The sequence below is a fragment of the Arctopsyche grandis genome, chromosome 7 (genome assembly GCF_051622035.1).
Source record: "Arctopsyche grandis isolate Sample6627 chromosome 7, ASM5162203v2, whole genome shotgun sequence".
NCBI classification, from domain to species: domain Eukaryota; kingdom Metazoa; phylum Arthropoda; class Insecta; order Trichoptera; family Hydropsychidae; genus Arctopsyche; species Arctopsyche grandis.
The window spans coordinates 31,075,751-31,095,265 of record NC_135361.1 but is presented as its reverse complement, the minus strand read 5'-3'; the positions used below and the strand labels follow the sequence as shown (position 1 = coordinate 31,095,265).

The 19,515-nt window shown below is 34.6% G+C and overlaps 1 protein-coding gene across 1 annotated transcript; it reads left to right on the top strand.

Moving 5' to 3' along the window:
* The first annotated feature begins 1,812 nt into the window (after positions 1-1,812).
* LOC143914582 (hairy/enhancer-of-split related with YRPW motif protein-like) lies at positions 1,813-9,768 on the top strand. The gene is made up of 3 exons (XM_077434848.1): positions 1,813-2,194; positions 3,612-3,829; positions 8,805-9,768. The coding sequence occupies exons 2-3, from the start codon at positions 3,646-3,648 to the stop codon at positions 9,302-9,304; spliced, it is 684 nt and encodes a 227-aa protein (XP_077290974.1). The 5' UTR covers positions 1,813-2,194; positions 3,612-3,645; the 3' UTR covers positions 9,305-9,768.
* The last annotated feature ends 9,747 nt before the right edge of the window (positions 9,769-19,515 follow it).

The following is a 19,515-nucleotide window of genomic DNA, read 5'->3' as shown; positions in this document are numbered from 1 at the left end:
GTTGTGGCCGTTGATTTCAACGGGTGGTTTCGAAAAGGAATTGAAACACGAATAAAAATAAAGATATATGTAGTATAATGTAAGGTAATTTATAGGCGCACGCGCACGTAATATTAATCGTGATAAAAGTGGCACATTATAAACTTAGCAGTCCGAAATTATAAATGAATGTGTGTGCGTCTGTGCCCTGGGGCTTCGCCCCCCGCCCCCCCCCCGAAACCTCCGGCGCCCCGGGGCTTCGCCCTCCCGCGCCGGAGGTGTCGTGAAGTGATTTTTGATTTATTTAATTTTTTGATTAATCAAAAAAATAAAAAAAAATCAAACATGCCTATTGTGGATATAAATAGCATATTAAAAAATAATTTCTTTAGTGCCATAACTGAGGAAGGGAGAAGTCTAAGGGCGAAATCACACAGCGCGGGATGTGGAACGTGGGTTTATTTTAGATAATTTTTAACATATAGAAAAAATATAGCGATCATTAGTGCCCGGAATCTGAAGGGGCTGTTTATTGTTCAAAGATTGTAAATGCATTGTTAAAGGTTTGCCGAACCTTTTTTACAAAGGATTTACAACAATGGAACAATAGGCGGCACGTTTCCGGCCCCTTCAGATTCCGACCTCTAGCGATCATGGTACCATACCTGGTACCGTCTTTTCAAAACGAAACATTTGAGCTGTTTCATTGAAATTGAAACAATTGAAATTGTATAGTAGTGTTTATCCTTGCTTGATAGTGATCGATACCGGTATATCGAAATTAGAGGTAGGACCAGAAGCGTGCTTTTTCCAGGAAACAGGGCGTTTTGGGTCTATTTTCAGGGCAAACTACAAAGCTAGAGACCATAAAAAAGGTTCATCATAAAAATGAACAAAGCACGGCGAACAATGAACAATGAACTATTAAAAGTTGGTCCTCTCTTTAATCATAATATAAATATAATGGTGCTTACGGACTAAACCAACGACGATTTTGGGCCAACTTTTTAACCAGCAGTAGCGTACAAAATATCGAAATAAAAATTAAATTTTAAAATTGAAATTAAATATCAAAATCTAGCTAAAGAGCGAGATTGAGCTAAAATTAAATCATCGTTGATGTTTTGAATTACAACAATGTTTTTAATTACGACGATGCGCATTTAAAACCAGAGAAATATTATAATTTCTCTGTTTACGAGCGAAAAAAAATATTGTTAAAGTCGTCATGAGATGTTACTGTATTTCCACGTGGATGATCGATAAAAAAAAAACGATTTTTTCGATCTTAGTGCGTATCTTCAAAGTCAAACCATCTTTGACAAACAAAAGTCGAGGATTACCTGTATGTGATTGTTGATGATCTAATTTTAGGTCAATCTCGAAAATTTATTTAAATTGTGCATGTTCTGTTTTAACTTTCAATATTTAATTTTAATTTTAATATAATGATTATAATTTTATTTTGATACTTGAATTTAATTTTAATATAATAATAATAGTTTTAATTTTGATATTTAATTTCAATTTTTAAATTTAATTTTTATTTCGATATTTTGTACGCTACTGGTTTTAAAAGTTGGCCTGTGGGCCGTTCTTTGGCTTGGTGCGTACGCACCATAAGTCTAATACGTTTGTATGGACAAGGCGCTGCGGTTCAGTCTTCTTAAGGAAGAGAGTTAATTCCCTCTTCCAAGAAAACAACCCAAATCTGCCCAACCCTTAGAAGAAATATCGGGAAATTTTCAGCGATTTTCCGAGAGCATCACCGGCGGAAAATGGAGGGGGTGGCAATTGAATGCACACGTCGTGGCACGCGGCTGATGATCCCCCACTCCGCGTGAGACACGCGGCTCGCCACGCGATCGTACATACGCTCTACACGAGAGCAGTGCGCTCGCGCTACTCCTACATTGCGCACGCACGCGACCAGCACACTCCCATAACACCACACCAAACTCCCACCAAATAAAGTGGCTTTCAAACCCGTGGCAGAACCGTGGTCCGCCACACTGGACTACCAGACGCAGCCAGGACACCACGGGGGTGGAGCGCCTCACGATGCGGCGCCGCCCCCGGGCCCCCTTCACTGGGGCTACTCCGCGGCGTGGCCCCCGCCCACCCAACAGCACAACAGGCGCACCCCCAACAAGAGGACCCTGTCTGAAAGCGACGATGGAGACGACATCTTCTCCGAAGAGTCTGGCAAAGAACAGTGAGTGAGCTTTTCCTCGGAAAATTTTATAACGTGAAAACTTTCAGTGAAATTTCAACAAACCACCGTTCGTTTCAAATCTTGCCTTTCCACCGATACAACTTCGGTTTAGGTCAGGTTTTACAAGGCTAATATGATTTTTATTATTACTAAATTATGTTCACAATACACCTGAAGGACTCGGGGCAAGATAGTGTCAACCGTCATTTTGGTCAAAATTGAACTAAATATGCCTATCTATGTAAATTGATTAATTTGTGCATAATAGAATTTTTTTAAAACTGGGACTTTTGGGCGTCCCGAAAGGTTCGTTCGGGACACTGGGACACGAAGCTCAAAACCGGTGATAATCCCGATTAATCGGGACGGCTGGCAACCCTAATCTTATGTCTATTTTAATAGCTACTGATCCGCTGATCATTTTCTATTTTACAAATTAATTAAATTTTGTTAGTATTATATTATTCTAATGTTAATGTACAGCATAATAGGAAAAAGAGCTCAAAAACCTATTTACAATTCTTATAAATGCTCATAATACATCTAATACATAATATTAATTAAAGACTCTCTAAAGTCGACGATCTAAAGCAGGTTGTGTTTTGGTAATCTGTGTGTTATACCTGAAGGGTATAGACATTTTATTGTAATCACCGAGACTCTTCACAAGTTATTAGTGATTCTATCATAGAATCTACTGGTTAGTTTGTTAGTAATGTAATCTGTTTTATTCTATGTATGTTTGAAATGATTCAGGCGAAATACCCTCATTCTTCCGATCGGTTTGAAACTTTGTCATTTTACACGGTTTGGTCACCGATAGAAATTTAAATCGATTCTGATCGATGTTCGAAGGTGAAAAAATAATCGTAATAAACACTTCTGAATGTTCGTTATTTTTAGACATCTTGACGTTTAGTGGTCAGTAGCGTTATAGGTTTGACTTTCCGCCACCGTTTTGTCAGATTTTAATTGGCAACAAATTATTTGGTCAGTTTATCAGTAACTTATTCTAAATGATCAGTAGAATATAATAATCGATCAGTAAATTTGCCAACACTTATTTATTTAAGGGTCAGGTTATGTTAAGTTAGGGTTGGTCCTATTCATTTAAGATTAGGTTGTCAAATTTCGGCCTTGTTTTCAATTTGACCTAAACATGAAGAAAGTAAAAAGACAGAAGTATATCGTTTCAGATAAATGCACGAATATATATGTTACATACATACGTTGGATTTTGATCAGTTAATATTTGTATCGGAGTCGAGTTCGTTTGATTTATAGCAACTCCGACTCAAAAAGTACGAATCCATAACCTCTTTGGATATAACGAACTATAGAGGACCTGTTAAATTGTTTCTTTGTAATGAATTTATTAAATACTGTTTGATTTAAAGCAATCCAATTTTTATTACAGATGTACTTCTCCAGGAGATGCAGACTCCTGTCAGATGATGTCCAGAAAGAAGCGACGAGGAGTCATCGAGAAGAAACGACGCGACAGAATCAACACTTCCTTGACGGAGCTGAAAAGACTAGTTCCTTCAGCCTTGGAAAAACAAGGATCAGCCAAATTAGAGAAAGCGGAAATCCTCCAGCTAACTGTCGACCATCTGAAAATGCTCCACGCAAAAGGTACGCACAAGTTCATTTAAAAAAAAAAATCGCAACCTGTCAATTTGTGAATAGACGGGAAATAACAGGATTTCACTTTTGAACGAAAAAACCCCGCACAATCGTAATATTACAATACAATGAGCGGTTTTTTTGGGCCGGGACGCAAAAAAAATAAAGTGCATAAAAGATAACAGTTTTCGGGGTTTTATAAGGATCGTTTTCGCTTTTCGTATGAGGAAGTGATGAAACCGTTACGCGAATTTTTAACAAACAGCCGTTACTTCTTTTTAAATGCACCATATTATATCATATTCGATTGTTATCAGACGGGCAACATATGTGCTTTTCATTTTTTAAATATGTTTAGTGTTTGTAGAGCTTGTTTGATTTTTAAACAGCTTTTGTATGCGTCAGGTATAATTGCCGCACTGCGAACAAATTGTAAATTATTATTGACTATGAAACATTACCGTGTCTAATCGATAGACATTTGGCCACGCTTTCTTTTAAAAACGGATACATCCTTAACCGACATACACACAGGAAGTAGTCCTTTCATTTTCTAACCACTTTCATCCTACTGACCCTTTTTCCCAGGATCGGAACGTGTCAGATGGTCACCATTTTTTTTCCTTCTCCACATATACGCAGATAATCTCACCTTCTTCTTTTTGAACACACGCTGAGCATCATCCTTCCCTTCTTCTCAATGAATACAAGAAATTAACAATGTCTATTTGATAACCGAACAAAAAAAACATACAAAAACCGTCTACCTGTGTGAATCGTCTGCGGTTTTGTACGGAAAGTATAGTCCGTTCCAATTGTTATGGCGCATGCGAGTCAATTAAATCTCAATATACATGCCTTAAATTCAACAGTACTTTCCTCTGCAACGTTTTGTATATTACACATATCAGACTTACTTGGAATTATTTGCTATTTAATCACCTTTCCAGTAACGAGTGCTTTACACGTGTGTATATGATTCGAATTCAATTTCTAAAATTGATATTATGCGAACTTTCTTCTGAGAATCTAAGCTATTATAGTGATAGTTTGAGATAGTCGGCATACTTAATGACTTTTGAGGACCATAACGACTTCCTGACCCTGTTGTCGGTAGGGTCTGCACACCTGTTGACTATTCGCGATTGGACCTACCTGCTTGAAACACCACATATCCTGCTGGTATCAGGTGTTTCTACTTCCATATGGAACGGCCATTAATTCGTTAAACACGATTACTGTTTTAAAACAACTCCATTTCCTATATACTTTTAATTGATGTATTCTTTTTCGGTGAAAGAAAAAACCGCATACCAAAATATGCGCTTTTTTTAAGTAATAATTCAATACGGAATGTATGGAGTTAATACATTGAATAAGACTGAAACATTGCATGAAATTAGTGGGACGTTTGGGAGGCACCCCTCTCCCCTCTCCTCCCACCGTTAATAGTTTCATACTTGGTGTTTATATTGATTTTATCTACAGAAGTTTCATTTTTGTAGGGTTTAGATCACAATGTTGATGCGATTTTAAAATTTCTTTTCGGTGTAAAAAACTTGACACACTTTCCGTTTTCGCTTTTTTATATTTACATTTTTGTGTTGATTGTAGAGGTATAATATAACCGTTGTAAGATTTTTTAACTTCCGGTCTTTGAAAGTCACGCTTTTTGCCCTCAACCCTACGCGAATTAACCTCAGTTCGTTTCCGTTAAACTATGGTATTTTTGAGTTTAAATATGCACCGCTATTTAACTGATGTAACCAACTGTCTCCAATTCAAGCAGTAAATTATTTTTCAATGAAAAGTTAAGTATCATTTTATATATATTCAAAGTGCTCCGTAGATACATTTTTTTATAACAATAACACTGAGAAACAAAAATATAATAATTACCGGAATGGTGACTGATTTATGTTGGCTTGCTTTCGTTTCAGAGATATGAGCGTTTAAAAAATGGGCAGTTTTTTGACTATTGTAGTCTGTAATTCAAAATCTAATATTGATGTGTCAAAAGTGAGTATTGGAATAAATAGTCGGATATTTTTTCTATTGATTTTGATTTTTATTGCTTTGAAATACTTATAATTAATTATCTAACGGATTTTAAAAGTAAAAAATATACTTTTTTTTAACACATTTTTTCCCGTAATATTATGAGCTAATTTCACTAAATTATTACTTTACGTCTATAAGGATTGGTTATTTTATGTCCGTATTTTCTTTTTATCGAAATGGTCTAATTTTAGCGGTAAATGATTTTAGTAAATGAATTAGCTCATCATAATACGTAAAAAACTTTTAAAATTCGATAAATAATTCAATATTCATATTTCAAAGCAATAAAAATCACAGTCAGTCTGTGAACATCTGACTATTGATTGCAATACTGTAATTATGGCACAGCAATACTAAATTTTGAATTAAATACTGCACAATCTAATAATCTGTAAAAATTGCACCAAGACCAACAAAAATCATTGTGATATTAAAATTCAGTGGGTCAAACTTAGTAACGATTAATAAGTCTACATTTCGGTAATTAGTTTTATTGTTCAGTGTTTTTGTTATAAAAAAATGTGTCTGCAGAGCATTTTATATATAAAAAATGATAGATAACTTTTCATTGAAAAATAATTTGCTCTGGTTTGTGTAATATGTATGTACATATACATATACATCCTTGAAGACCAATTAACAACCGTGTCCATTTATTATGGGAATGATAACTCTTCCATGACCAGCCCATCTTGAGATTTAATACATTTAATTGGTAATCATCACGAATCTCTTATGAATCAGTGAATCTACGATGACTTGCCTCATCTCCACAACAGTAGCCGCGTCGTACAATTTATTATATCACTAAATTATCGGCTTGGGATCCGAAACCGATCCGAAATCCCACAATAACTAAATGCACCCGCCATAAATATGATGGTCACGTAGTTTGGTGGTCATTTTTAACCCTTTGCGCGCGCGGATCCCGTGACCGACGGATTTGAACGCGCGTGGTAATCCGAAACCGATCCGAATCCCACAGAAGGAAACCGACCGTGCAAAAGGAGGCCCGAGATCTGGACCCTTCCTATCCGGAAGCTGGATGTGGTACAAATTTTAAATTTAGGCAAGTTCCAGCTCCCTCTGTATCTGGCGCTTATTCTGCCATCATGGGAACCGACTCCCCCTCGCGATAATTTTCGATATCGTTTAATCCATTCACCACCCGCTCTGGCATTATTTATGTGTATGGAGCATATGCCAGAGGATATGTTAGGGGTGGTCGCAAAGGGGTTTTATTCGCCCACTCGCAGGGTATTAATTCCATTCGCTTTTTGTTCGATGATTGTTTTCCCACGCTCGTTCACATCATCGCGAAAGGCATAAGCGCCGCTTAATGTGATCGATGACATTTTTAAAATAACGAAAACTTAAAATTGTTATTGTTTTCATTTAATTGACAATCAATCAAAATGGCGCGGAAATTTTCACATGAACGTTCCCGTTCGATTCGATTCATCGCTTTGAAATCAACTCATTACGCAATTTTAGACCTTACCACTAATGCAGTAAGTGTCGTATTCGCCTGCTTGTTAACAAACTATTAATTACGATGCATGCCATTTTAACTCTTATCCAATTTACATACGTTTCATATTCGCTTGCATTTGTTATCGAATTATTAGTATCGTTGCTTTCTTCGAGTTTATACATATTCACACGAGTACATAGGAATACTGAACCTTTTTTTTATATTGAATAAAATTATCTTATTTTGTATTTATTTATTTATTGAAAAATCAACAGGCCTCAGTTGTAGAAATTCATAAAAACAAAGAATATACATACATATATAACAAAATAACATCTGAGCCCAATTATAGATTTTTACAAAATACATATAGACAAACAAATGAGAAAGAAAAGAATAAAAACTAAAATACAACTAAATAGGACAATGCATAATTAAACATAAAATAATGTTTAAGTATTAAGATAATGTTTTTGGTTTAAAGCGGCCGGCTTCACCCAGGCAGCAGTTTTTATATAATTTTATAAGTTTTCAATGTTTTCGATGCAATGATGACACTTGTAGCCCATTAGCGAATTTGCAGGTGAGCCACCCTTGTGCCACCCCTCGCAACTTTGAATGTGATTCACATGCATTCCCACGCTTTGCACCCTTATTATTTCTGCTTGGCTTAACACGCAAAAGGGGAGGAATTGACTCGCTTGTTTCGATTCGCTTTATTTAAATACGCAATTATACGCAGACCACACTCTAAAAATTAGAAAAAAATCGATTTACAAAGATTTTGGGCAATGTATGTATATGATATGTCCATTAAATTATATTTTTTTTACAAAATCTAATAAAAGAGTTAAAAATATAATCGGGACAATTCAATATGTGGCTTCACGTGATGATTTTTTAGATGACAAATAACAATGAACCCTTTATAAACACAAGAGCTGATTTACTTAGTTCTCCGTAAACTATCGTATTACACTTTAAGCGGAGTCGTTTAACGTTAATTTGAACTTGACAGAAAGGTCAACTGAACAAACAATTAGTCACACGTATCGAATGTCTTTGCAAATCGTAACTTACTTTTGAAATATGTGAAACCATAAAATTTTTGTGATCGTCAACCTAAAATCGATATTTTGAACTTTGCTCTGACTAACCCTCACGGTGATTCACCTTTGAAGACTGGTCGCACCAGGTGGGGTTGCTTTTACAATACGCGTATTATTCCATTGAAAGTTCGATTTTAAACAAAGCTCCCTCCCCTTCCTTTGTGGAAGTAGATATCCAGAATTTCCTGATTCCGGTGGACCGCAGCACAGTCGCAATTTCTCCCCTCAAAGACTTACGTCAAATAAAAGATGACCCCTCCAATACGCCAATTTTTCCTTGCTTGATTTAAAGCCTAAACTTTTTATAAAATCTTAAACGTTGTTTTTTTTTTGTTAACAGGTGTGGATTCCTTCGCATATGATCCTCAACGATACGCTATGGACTACCATAGCATAGGATTTAGAGAATGCGCTTCGGAAGTAGCTCGTTACCTCGTCAGCTGTGAAGGATTGGACATCCAAGATCCTCTTCGTCTACGGCTCATGAGTCACCTGCAATGTTTTGCAGCACAAAGGGAATTGGCATCGAAATCATGCAGTGCTCCTTCTTATCCTCACGCTTATCCCACATATCCTCAAGTGCCCAGCACCCAACCCTATCCTCACGCACATGCTCCACTTAGTGCACCTCCAGCTCCACATGCTCCTATACACGATCACCATGGATATTCTGAAGGTTCAGTATCGTCAGCGCCACCCCCAGCACCATTACCCACCACCAGCACAGCCAACTATCCACCATCGACGTATCACCATTCTGCACCACCACCACCCCATCACCAATATGCTCAAAGCGGCTCAAAGCCGTACAGACCATGGGGTGCCGAATTGGCCTACTGACAAAAGACCACCTAGCAACCTTAGCGTTATAAATCCAAATCCTACCTCTAAATTAATTTACCAAAGACTTAAGACAAAACTAAGGTTGTGAAACAATCGACTGTAGTACGTTCAAATGAATGGATCTCAATAATTATTATACTGTAGAATAATTAATATTGATTGCAAACCATTGTTGTTGGGTATCAATGAAAGCTTTAATCGAATGAGTCTGCACTGAGCTTTAAGAATTTATTGTTGTACATATAAGATTAAATTTAATTTATACACAAATAAAATATATTTTGTACATTATTGTTGTAAATACGAGATTGAAATTTTTTATCTTAATTAAAATGAGTGAGCTGAATTCTTAGTCAAGGTTTGAAAGGACACAAAATTTTTACGAAAATATCCATTTACTATGTATTTTTTTAAATGATAAGATTGTGTGTTGAATACAATTAAATATTTATACATAAATTAAATTTGTTGTTTTATTTAACAAAGAATCATAAAATTGATATTAATATTTAGATAGGTTATGTAAACAGGACTCATACTGGTCGTAATACATGCAGTGGCGATTTGAGCGTGTGACCTGTCATTATCATGAATGTATCGATACTGTATGCTCAAAAACATTGCGCACCATCAATATATCCATCGATTTTCAAATTTATTTTATATATTGCCAAGCACACACTCCACAGTCCACCCATTTTACGCTGGGTAGAATCTGCCAATATGAATCGAAATTTAAATAAATCTATTTAATATTTACTTTTTATTACAAAATTTAATACATACTCACAATTTTAAAACTGGGATTTAACAAAGATTATAAGTTAACATTACACAGATATAGTAGACACAATTAGAAGACTTTCAGAGATTTTGCTGAACAAAAGGATTGACAATATCCAACAATATATCAATTATTTAGGTTCTACGTGATATAATCTTCAGAAAATGACTGACATCCAGTTAACTTTTATGTAACTAATCAATTTATTACTTTCTTAGGTTCTTCCGATATTTTAGTGAAGATGTTATCAAATTATAACCAGAGAAAGGCATTAGGTGGATGCTCGTCAATTAGCAATAGACCTCTCCATTACTGTACAAAGCAAGAGAGCATAGTATAAACTTTGTAAAAAATGGTTGACAATTGGTGAACCTTTAATTATAACAATATTAATATCGTATATAATAATTGTCTAATGCGTGTGTGTGTGCGTGTGTACGAAGTACTTGCTGTTAACACCATGCTCCGTCTCTTTTTCTCCCTTTAGAATCGTATATCGTGGAAAGAGACGTGACATAGTGTAGGCTTTACGCATGTTACTGTACGAAGTACTCAGTAACCATGCTCCGTCTCTCTTTTTAACCTTAGAATCGTGGAAAGAAACGCGGCATTATATATATATATATACTATCGCTATTCTGTCTGTGTATCTGTGTATCTAAGATAACGCTCGCCTTACTATAATATTAGTTTCAATTCGACACACATATGTACATCACAGCTTAACCACTGCCAATAGTAAGAATATAATTATGAAAGAAAAAACTTCTATATATACTGTTTGCTACCAATGTTTTCTCTTGGAAAATTAGTCTCTGCGCATTTAAAGCCATCTATTGAAAATTTATTTAATTAATTAATTTTCTATTGGTGTTTTATATTGTTTATATGTAGGTAGGTAGGTAGTTCTTACCATTTTTTTAAATATTAAACAATTACATATAAATATATTTAAAGGGTATTTGAAAAAAATTCAACCGCGTGTGGATCGAACACAGAATCGTCACATTTCTTTTAATTTTTTTTATTATTTAATAACTAGCATGCGTTGCAATGCCACAATAACGCACGCAATCCCCGTTCCCATTTCAGGTGATGGTTGGAGCTCAACTAACTTCTCTTCAAAGCCGTGTCGTCATAAACCAACTGGTAACGTGGTTACCAACGAATACATTTCTTTGACTATACAATGGCGCTCAAACTTTCACGTCAGTAAATTTTTTTTCACAGTAAGCTTCCCGGACATGCATACAACAAATCCTGAAAGTTCAACCGTAATCGGTTGAGTAGTTTAGGAGCCTATACGAGACAGACAGACAGACAGACAGACAAACAGCCAAACAGACATTCAATTTTATATATATATAGACTTAATATGCCAACACCCATGCGATAATATTTCATCGGCTACAACACTAATATAATAACAATATTTAAAATTTAATTATTTTTAGTGTTTTAAATTTATTATTTTGTTTATGTCGGCCGATCAAATGGAGTGCACAAGTACATATTTGCACACAGGCCACTAGTCAAATATAAAAGGCTTATTTCGTCACACACACACACACTGATGTCTGTCAACTGGCATCACACTGATTGTTCGTACTACGTCACAAAGCAATGCTCAGTTTTTCAAACCGTGCTCACTTTTTATAGTGATTATTAGTCACATTGCGGCGGTCACAAACACAATTTGTGCCATTAAAATCGCGAATACGCAATATTTGACACACAAGTTCTCGTTAGTATGATAATTATCGTTAGTATGATGGACTTTTCGGCTGCCAGATGAGATTTATAGTTAGTATGATAGTTATAGAGGTTTTAGTGATTTTGTGACCAGTAATCACCGAACCGTTATATAGTGCCTCGTGTTACTACTAATAATATCAAGTGCTAATTTTGAAGATACTAATCGTCTAATTGTTCCCACCCCGCTCTCATATGACATATGTACGTATGCAGTGTCGATTATAATTCGCAAATGCTATATGCATGTGTGTTTGAGGCATATGTTTTATTCGATATATTTATGTATCATAGTGTAGTCTCCCCTTTCGGCAAAGGTGTGTGACTGCTGGGACTGCGCCCAAAGACCTGTTCCCACGGCTTTCGTCTCGCTCGCACTCATTGCCGTTGCCATATGTCAGTATGCGCGTCCCTCTCGCACGCATTGCTTCCGCATATCCGGCCAAAAACTTGCTACTGTCGCCGCGTGCAGCGCCATCATATTCAAAACAAAAGAGATTATTTTCTTTTAAAATAAAAATTTAACAAATGAATTAAATGAAATCAAAATTTGACATTAGATTTTTTTTGATATCTATGTATTTATGATTAGTGATGCTTTGTATTTTAGTTGAAACATTCACTCGTTTCTTTTAAATGTATTTTTTTAAAGATTTTTGGCCGGGTGATGCCGGGTACCTTTGCTAGTTTAATATGATTATTCGGAGTACTGTGTAGGTTTGAAACTACATACATATGTGGTTTGTAACTTTGGCAATATTAAAGCTGTACATATAAAGCATTCTGCATCGCTTTTTATTTTATATATAAAAGTTAAGATAAAAATAAAATAGTTGATTGTGATTTATTTATTTTGTTAGGAAAATTTACAGTTTTATTTATTAAAAAATTGATAACAAAAAATAATTATTAGAAGATAAACCAATTTAAAAATTTTCGCATGTATGTAGGTAGGTGAGAGAAAAAGAAAAATTTAAACATTAAAAAGAAAAAATAACAATATAATAATACCAATGATAGTGGTAAGATAATTTTCATTTGTATTTGTAAATTTCAATTTCTTTTTATATTCTATTTTATAACCTTTTCCCAATATTTTAATACTATAGTTTAATTATGCAATGTTCTACATATTTTGTCATGCCTTTATTCTTTACTTTTTAATTTGTTTTCCTTATATATATATCTTTTCATTTTTGTACAAATCTGTTATTGGACTCGGATGTTACATATATTATTTATTTACTATTTGTTTTTTTATACATATCTATGTACATCCTGTCTGTTGATTTTTCAATAAATAAAATAATAATAAAAATAATAACCTAGATTATATTTATAACAACAATAAACTAATAATAATAATTAGATTCAAATTAAGCAATTAAGTAAGATAATTAGAAAAAACACAAAAATAATGATGCACATTAAATATGACGGGCTGAAAACCAGACTGGTACAAGTGACATTTTTAAAAAAATCTGGTTGAAGTGCTAAAATAATATCAAATAAAATGAAATGCTATTATTGTAGCACTTAAACCAGCTTTTTTTAAAAAATGTCACTTGTACCAGTCTGGTTTTCATCCCGTCATATGACGGATCTAAAATAGATAACCACTTGAATACCTCAAGTTAAAACTATCGCTGCTTGTCATTACATACATATATGTATATATTTAATGTTTATGACGTGTTTTTTAAAACTGATAAAACCGAATTAAAAAAATAATTATCGAATAAAAAGTATATAGGACATAGGATACCCCTGTCCGCTTGGGATCGAAGTGGTTAAACTAGCAGAAGTCATCAACATGTCCAACAACAAAGAAAGGGGGATAAATAGACAAATGAAATTGAGATGAAGTACATTTGGGTGAAATATTATTACTTTTGCATTAAAAATTAGGCATTGTAGAAGAGACAGAAATCGAAACACATGGGTGAAAGGTATGACTAGAGTTAGCTGAAGAAAGAAGCGCTCGAATTAAACCAAAGCAAGTGTGAAAAGTCAGTATTGACGTAAGGTGGGTGGGGTGAGGAAATTTTGTGGGTAGATGGATAAGTTAGTGAAACTTGGTAGTAAAAAAAAAATACAGTTGACTAGAAAGCACTATATTAAAATAAATATCTGTTTATATTACAATAGATACAATAAGACCATCCACTTACGCAATTTAAAAATTACGCACAAGTAAATATGGACAATTTAAACAGGATGATGTCCATTAATACATGCTAAAACCACCAATGATTCAATCGTTTGATTCCACACATTGTCAAATCGTTCTCCGTACAATGCAGTCTCATTTGTAACACTTCTCGACTCTTCATCATCAAAGTCGTCCGAATCATACGCCGAGTCATAGCAGACGTTTTCATAAATTGAGCCAGTGTCACCAGTTGTGGGAAACGGAGGAGTGGATGGAAGCTGTGATGCTTTCAAATCATTTGGCACTGAAAGCAGTGGTTCTACTCTGTTGATCTTTTGGGTGCTGTTCGATCTGTCGTCTCTTAAAAGGTTGAGCCTTTTCAAAATCTGTAAATAAAGTTCTATTGATTTGTGTTTTATTTTATACGAAAAGTTTTGGGTCGTAAGATTTTTACCTTGCAGCATCTCCTGCGAACTTCCGCGGCTATGTTTTTCAACATTTTAGATGAGGTCTGATGGTGCTGCAGGAGACGTCCAACCATAGCAATGTGGAGTCAGGAAATGATCGTCCAAATCCACCACCACCCCCGTGAACCGTATCGCCATAGGCACCCCCTTGCTTTCATCTCGGCTGCAGGATCCGTCCCCCTTCCGATTATGACTGGAGTGTGGCAAACAAAATAGAAATATAATTGAATTAATGTTTGTGCCATTATTATTGGCCAGAACTTGAGGGGAAATTTTCATAATGGAATCGATTTCATACGATACATATATATATTGGAAGTTTGGATTTGTGTACACATTTTAATTAAAATAATACACACACACACACTTTTGTAAAAACAATAAAATCTTGATCAATGGTCGATGTTAAGTACAAACCAGTCAAAATCTCAAGGTTGATGATTATTTTTTATTTTTATTTTTACATAGATATATACCAGGCAGGCTTGACAAGAAGACCCCAATGCGCCTTCCTATACAATTGATTAAAAACAATGCAGCGTTTATATTACATAAATATTTTAATTATCATATAGTTAGGAATAGAGATATACATAATTATAAAACTAGAAATAGGAATAAATTAATTATAGGTAGAGTTAAGAAAGCTAAAACTGCAGGAGGTGTTTTTCACAGAGGTGTTCAAATCTATGTATAATGCCCTCCCTGAGAGCATTAGAAGTAGTCACCGGACCCAGAAGGTGCCGCGTATTGTTCAAAGGTTGTAAATGCATTGTTAAAGGTTTGCCGAACCTTTTTTACAAAGGATTTACACCAATGGAACAATGGATAGCACTGTGACTATCCTACCTCTAATTAGAAGTGCTAATAACTAGAGGTAGGATAGCCAAGGTGCCGCTCATTGTTCCATTGTTGTAAATCCTTTGTAAAAAGGTTCGGCAAACCTTTAACAATGCATTTACAACATTTGAACAATACGCGGCACCCTCTGGGTCCGGGCTTTACTAATAACATTGGTGCTTTCTTGAAGGGTGCTAATGGATACCTTTGTGGAAGATGATGTAATTGTATTAGATAATAAATGCAATGTTTGGCATTATAATTTTATGTTTCAGCTACTAATGGTATTTTTTTGTAGTTATAATTTTAGTTGTTATTTTGTGATACAATCATTAGCAGTTTGCTATATAAATAAATAAATAAATAAATCACTGTATTTCGAGAAGCTGAAGAACACGACGTTAACAATCAATTAATTAATTAATCCATTGAAACATCTATGGATTTAGATTTGTACATAATTTTTATAAATTGTACATAGATTAAATACAGAAGATTTGTGCCAGCAGGTAGGATGATTTTTTTTCCAATTTTGAGGAACCGTTTCAACAATGATCAGATAAAATTGGCAAACTCTGATAAGAAACTATCAAATTGGACTCACAAATATCCAAGTCTAACCAGCAATATAGCGGTGCTAAAAACATACACGCTACCACTGAGCCATACTGCTGGCTAATTTATATATAGAGTAAAAATCACTAGAAGACAAGTATGTACATAGATTTGTTCTTTGTGTTTAAATCTATAACTACATATGTACGACCGAAATTCAGATTTCTTATGAAAATTAAACAAATTTACGTCACCATTATCTAATATACATATGTATTTGTATTGTAAAAATCATTGAAATGAGCAATAGATTGACTTACTACAAATATTGGTAATACAAGGCGGTGATCAACATTTCACAAGAAAAGTTGTCACAAATGTTAAAGCAGCTATGTTAAAAATCAAGCACTTATGTACATACATACATATGATAGTTAAAGAAGAAGAATCGATATTATCAGCTCTGAAAGTATGTTTGATTTGGTACTTTTAGCCCTCTTCCTTTACGAGGTTCCCGAACGGGTGGGGGGATGATGGTCAACATCGGCCATGACCGTTCAAGTGCGTGGGATTGAAGGGAATTGAGGGACCCGAGGGAACTTTGGCTCGTTCCCTTCCGAAAACGGTTCACAGCAGTTTCACACGGGTACCGCAAACCATTGTTTACACACTGCTCTGTTTGAACACAGATAAACTTATTGCTTGTCAATTTTTCGGGGAAAAAATATGTATGCGTCCTATGTGTTTGATATGTATATGTGAGTATAATGCATATGTGTATACGTATATATAAATACATTGAAAAAAAAATGTACTTCGGCTACGTATTATCTAAAACATCTACAACTAGGACTTTATGTATAGTATATTCTTCAATGTGCCGAATTTTTATCATCTGAAGTAGATAAGACTTAATGGAAGAGTAGTTTCGGTATATTTGATCTGTGAATACCAGGGCTGTGGGATCGTCAATCATCAATTCGAACGATTTAATAAATCGCATTTATTTTCATTTATAATAATTCATTTGCATATTGAACTAGCTGAACCCGGCATGCGTTTTAATGCCCCAATAACGCATCCAATTCCCGTTCTCGATAAGTGAATGCTTCAGTTTCAAATTAATACTTAATACTCAAATTAAATTACGCATTAACATACCATTCAACCGATTGCGATGAAACTTACATGAGTTATTGTATGCATGCCCGCGATGGTTTCTGTAAAAAAAATCGCCCAAAAACGGGAGCGGGAATGGGAAAACGGGAATGTGTGGCATTGCAACGTAATAATTTCAAGTGTGTTCGCGTCGCCACCCGAGTTGTTAGGGTAAAATCGAGAAACGGGTACGGGAACGAGAATTGCATGTGTTATTGTGCCATTGTAACGCATGCCGGGTTCAGCTAGTAGTGGACCAATTTAAAAAAAAATTTCATCATCGTTATGTGAAAGATATTTTCTATGTTTTTGTCTTCGTATTTTTTTAAAAATCAACCGTTAAATTAGCACGCTGGACTCTTTTCGTGGGTGTAAAAACGAGGCGATTTTATAAATGTTTGGTGGCTCCTAGCTCCTATAAAAAATAACTAATCAAAAAAATAAAAAAAATAGAAACATGCTTAAGGTGGATATCCATAGCATATTAAAAAATAATTTCTCTAGTGCCGTAATTGAGGAAGGGAGGAGTGTAATACGTTTGTATGGACAAAGCCCTCTTAAGGTTAAATTAAGGTTTTTGAGTAACCGCCTAATAACAAACACTAAATAATGTATCAAAATTTCATAAATACATTTTAAAATACAGTGTAATTCTAACTCTTTTACAACAATTTTAAAAACTGATTTTTTTTGCGATTTGAATGTAAATAGTGAGGGGCTTACTTCAAGGAGAAGCAGAAAATATGAACCTTAAACATGAATCTTAAACAAGGCTAATGAAATGAACAATTTTTTTTTAATTTATTGATTACAACAAAATCTCATATATGTATGTATGTACTTACATATGTACATATATCATAACCCAAAACTTCAAAAAAAATTTGAACAAATGCTTTGACCCGCATCTACACTTTGCTTTAACCTGATTCGAATAGTAAACTTCTGGCCTACGATTCCAATGATCAGATCATATTATATTTATACATCTCGATAACATTTTGAGGAATTGTATTATGCAAATAGTAAAAAACTTTTATTATTCACGTGCCTTGTACATAGTGTGAATACGCTCGAGCGATCACGACTGTACTAATTGTGTGAGTCGCGTGCCGTTCGATTGGGGGAGGTTAGGGGTGACTCTGACTCTTTCGTGGGAAAGTGTCGACTTTCACTACGACCAAATAAAATGCAAAACTAGAAGATATGTGTACTATATATTGCCTTAATAACAGATACATTTTTCAATTATAAATATGATTTTTTTTATATAAGTACATAAAATTAGGGGATTTTTTTATTAAAAGAATTAAAATACATAGAAATAGTAGAGCATGGTTATTGATGCATTATTTTTGTGTTTGATTCCTGATGTTTTTGAAAAATCCATAACTTTAATGGGTAAACACCATTTCTAGAGAACAAACAGAGTGCCCATTTTATGGGGCACGTGACCGGCTTACAACTTTTTTTTATTATTACATTTTACATAAGACTGGCTGTGCCTTTGTTCGTATTAAATGCAGATCCGTATTAAAATATATATGTATATATTAAAATATATTTTTGGAATATTTAATTATAATCGCTAAAAAGCATCTGCAGTTTAATAATAAAACGTTAATATTATTATTTTATTTATTATATTTTTCTATACATATAAAATTGAATGTCTGTTTGTCTGTCTGTCTCGTATAGGCTCCTAAGCCACTCAACCGATTACGATGGAACTTTCAGGATTTGTTGTATGCATGTCCGGGAAGCTTACTGTGAAAAAAAACCTCTTAATAATAATATTCGTAATTACGATTTTACTGATGCAAAAGTTTGAAGCGCCATTGTGTAGTCAAGGTAATGTGTTTGTTGGTAACCACGTTACCAGTTGGTTTATGATGACACTGCTTTGAAGAGACACGAGTTGAGCTACAACCATCACTTGGGACCAACCATCCAAACGGGAATGGGAACGGGAACGGGAACTGGAACAGGAACAGGAACGGGTATTGCATGCCTTATTCTGGCATTCAGCCAGTTTTTTGTAAAAATCTATAGTATAGTCACTAGTCACTATACTATACTCTACTATGAAGTCACTATATAATAGTGACTTCATAGTAGGGTTTCTGATTTTCGGGAATTTTTCAATTCCCGGGACACGGGACGGAACTCGGAACCGATTATACATACATATGATGTAAACATTTTTGTTTCAATTTATTTTATTTTTTTATTTACAAAATATGTAAAAAAAAATTGGCAATATATCTATTGAAAGCCTCGATTTGTTGCAAATATTTCCAGCAATGGCAAAACCTCTTTCAGTTTCGGTCAAAGTTGGTTTTATTGTTAAAAGTGAAAATATATTTTTTAAATTATCAGCATTTCAATACAAGAAGGATACACTCGCTTCATAATAGTTTCAGCATGTGATATAAATTCGCCTTTATAACAACATTTAAAGAACGTGAAATTCCCAGGAATTTCGATCCCGGGTCGACTT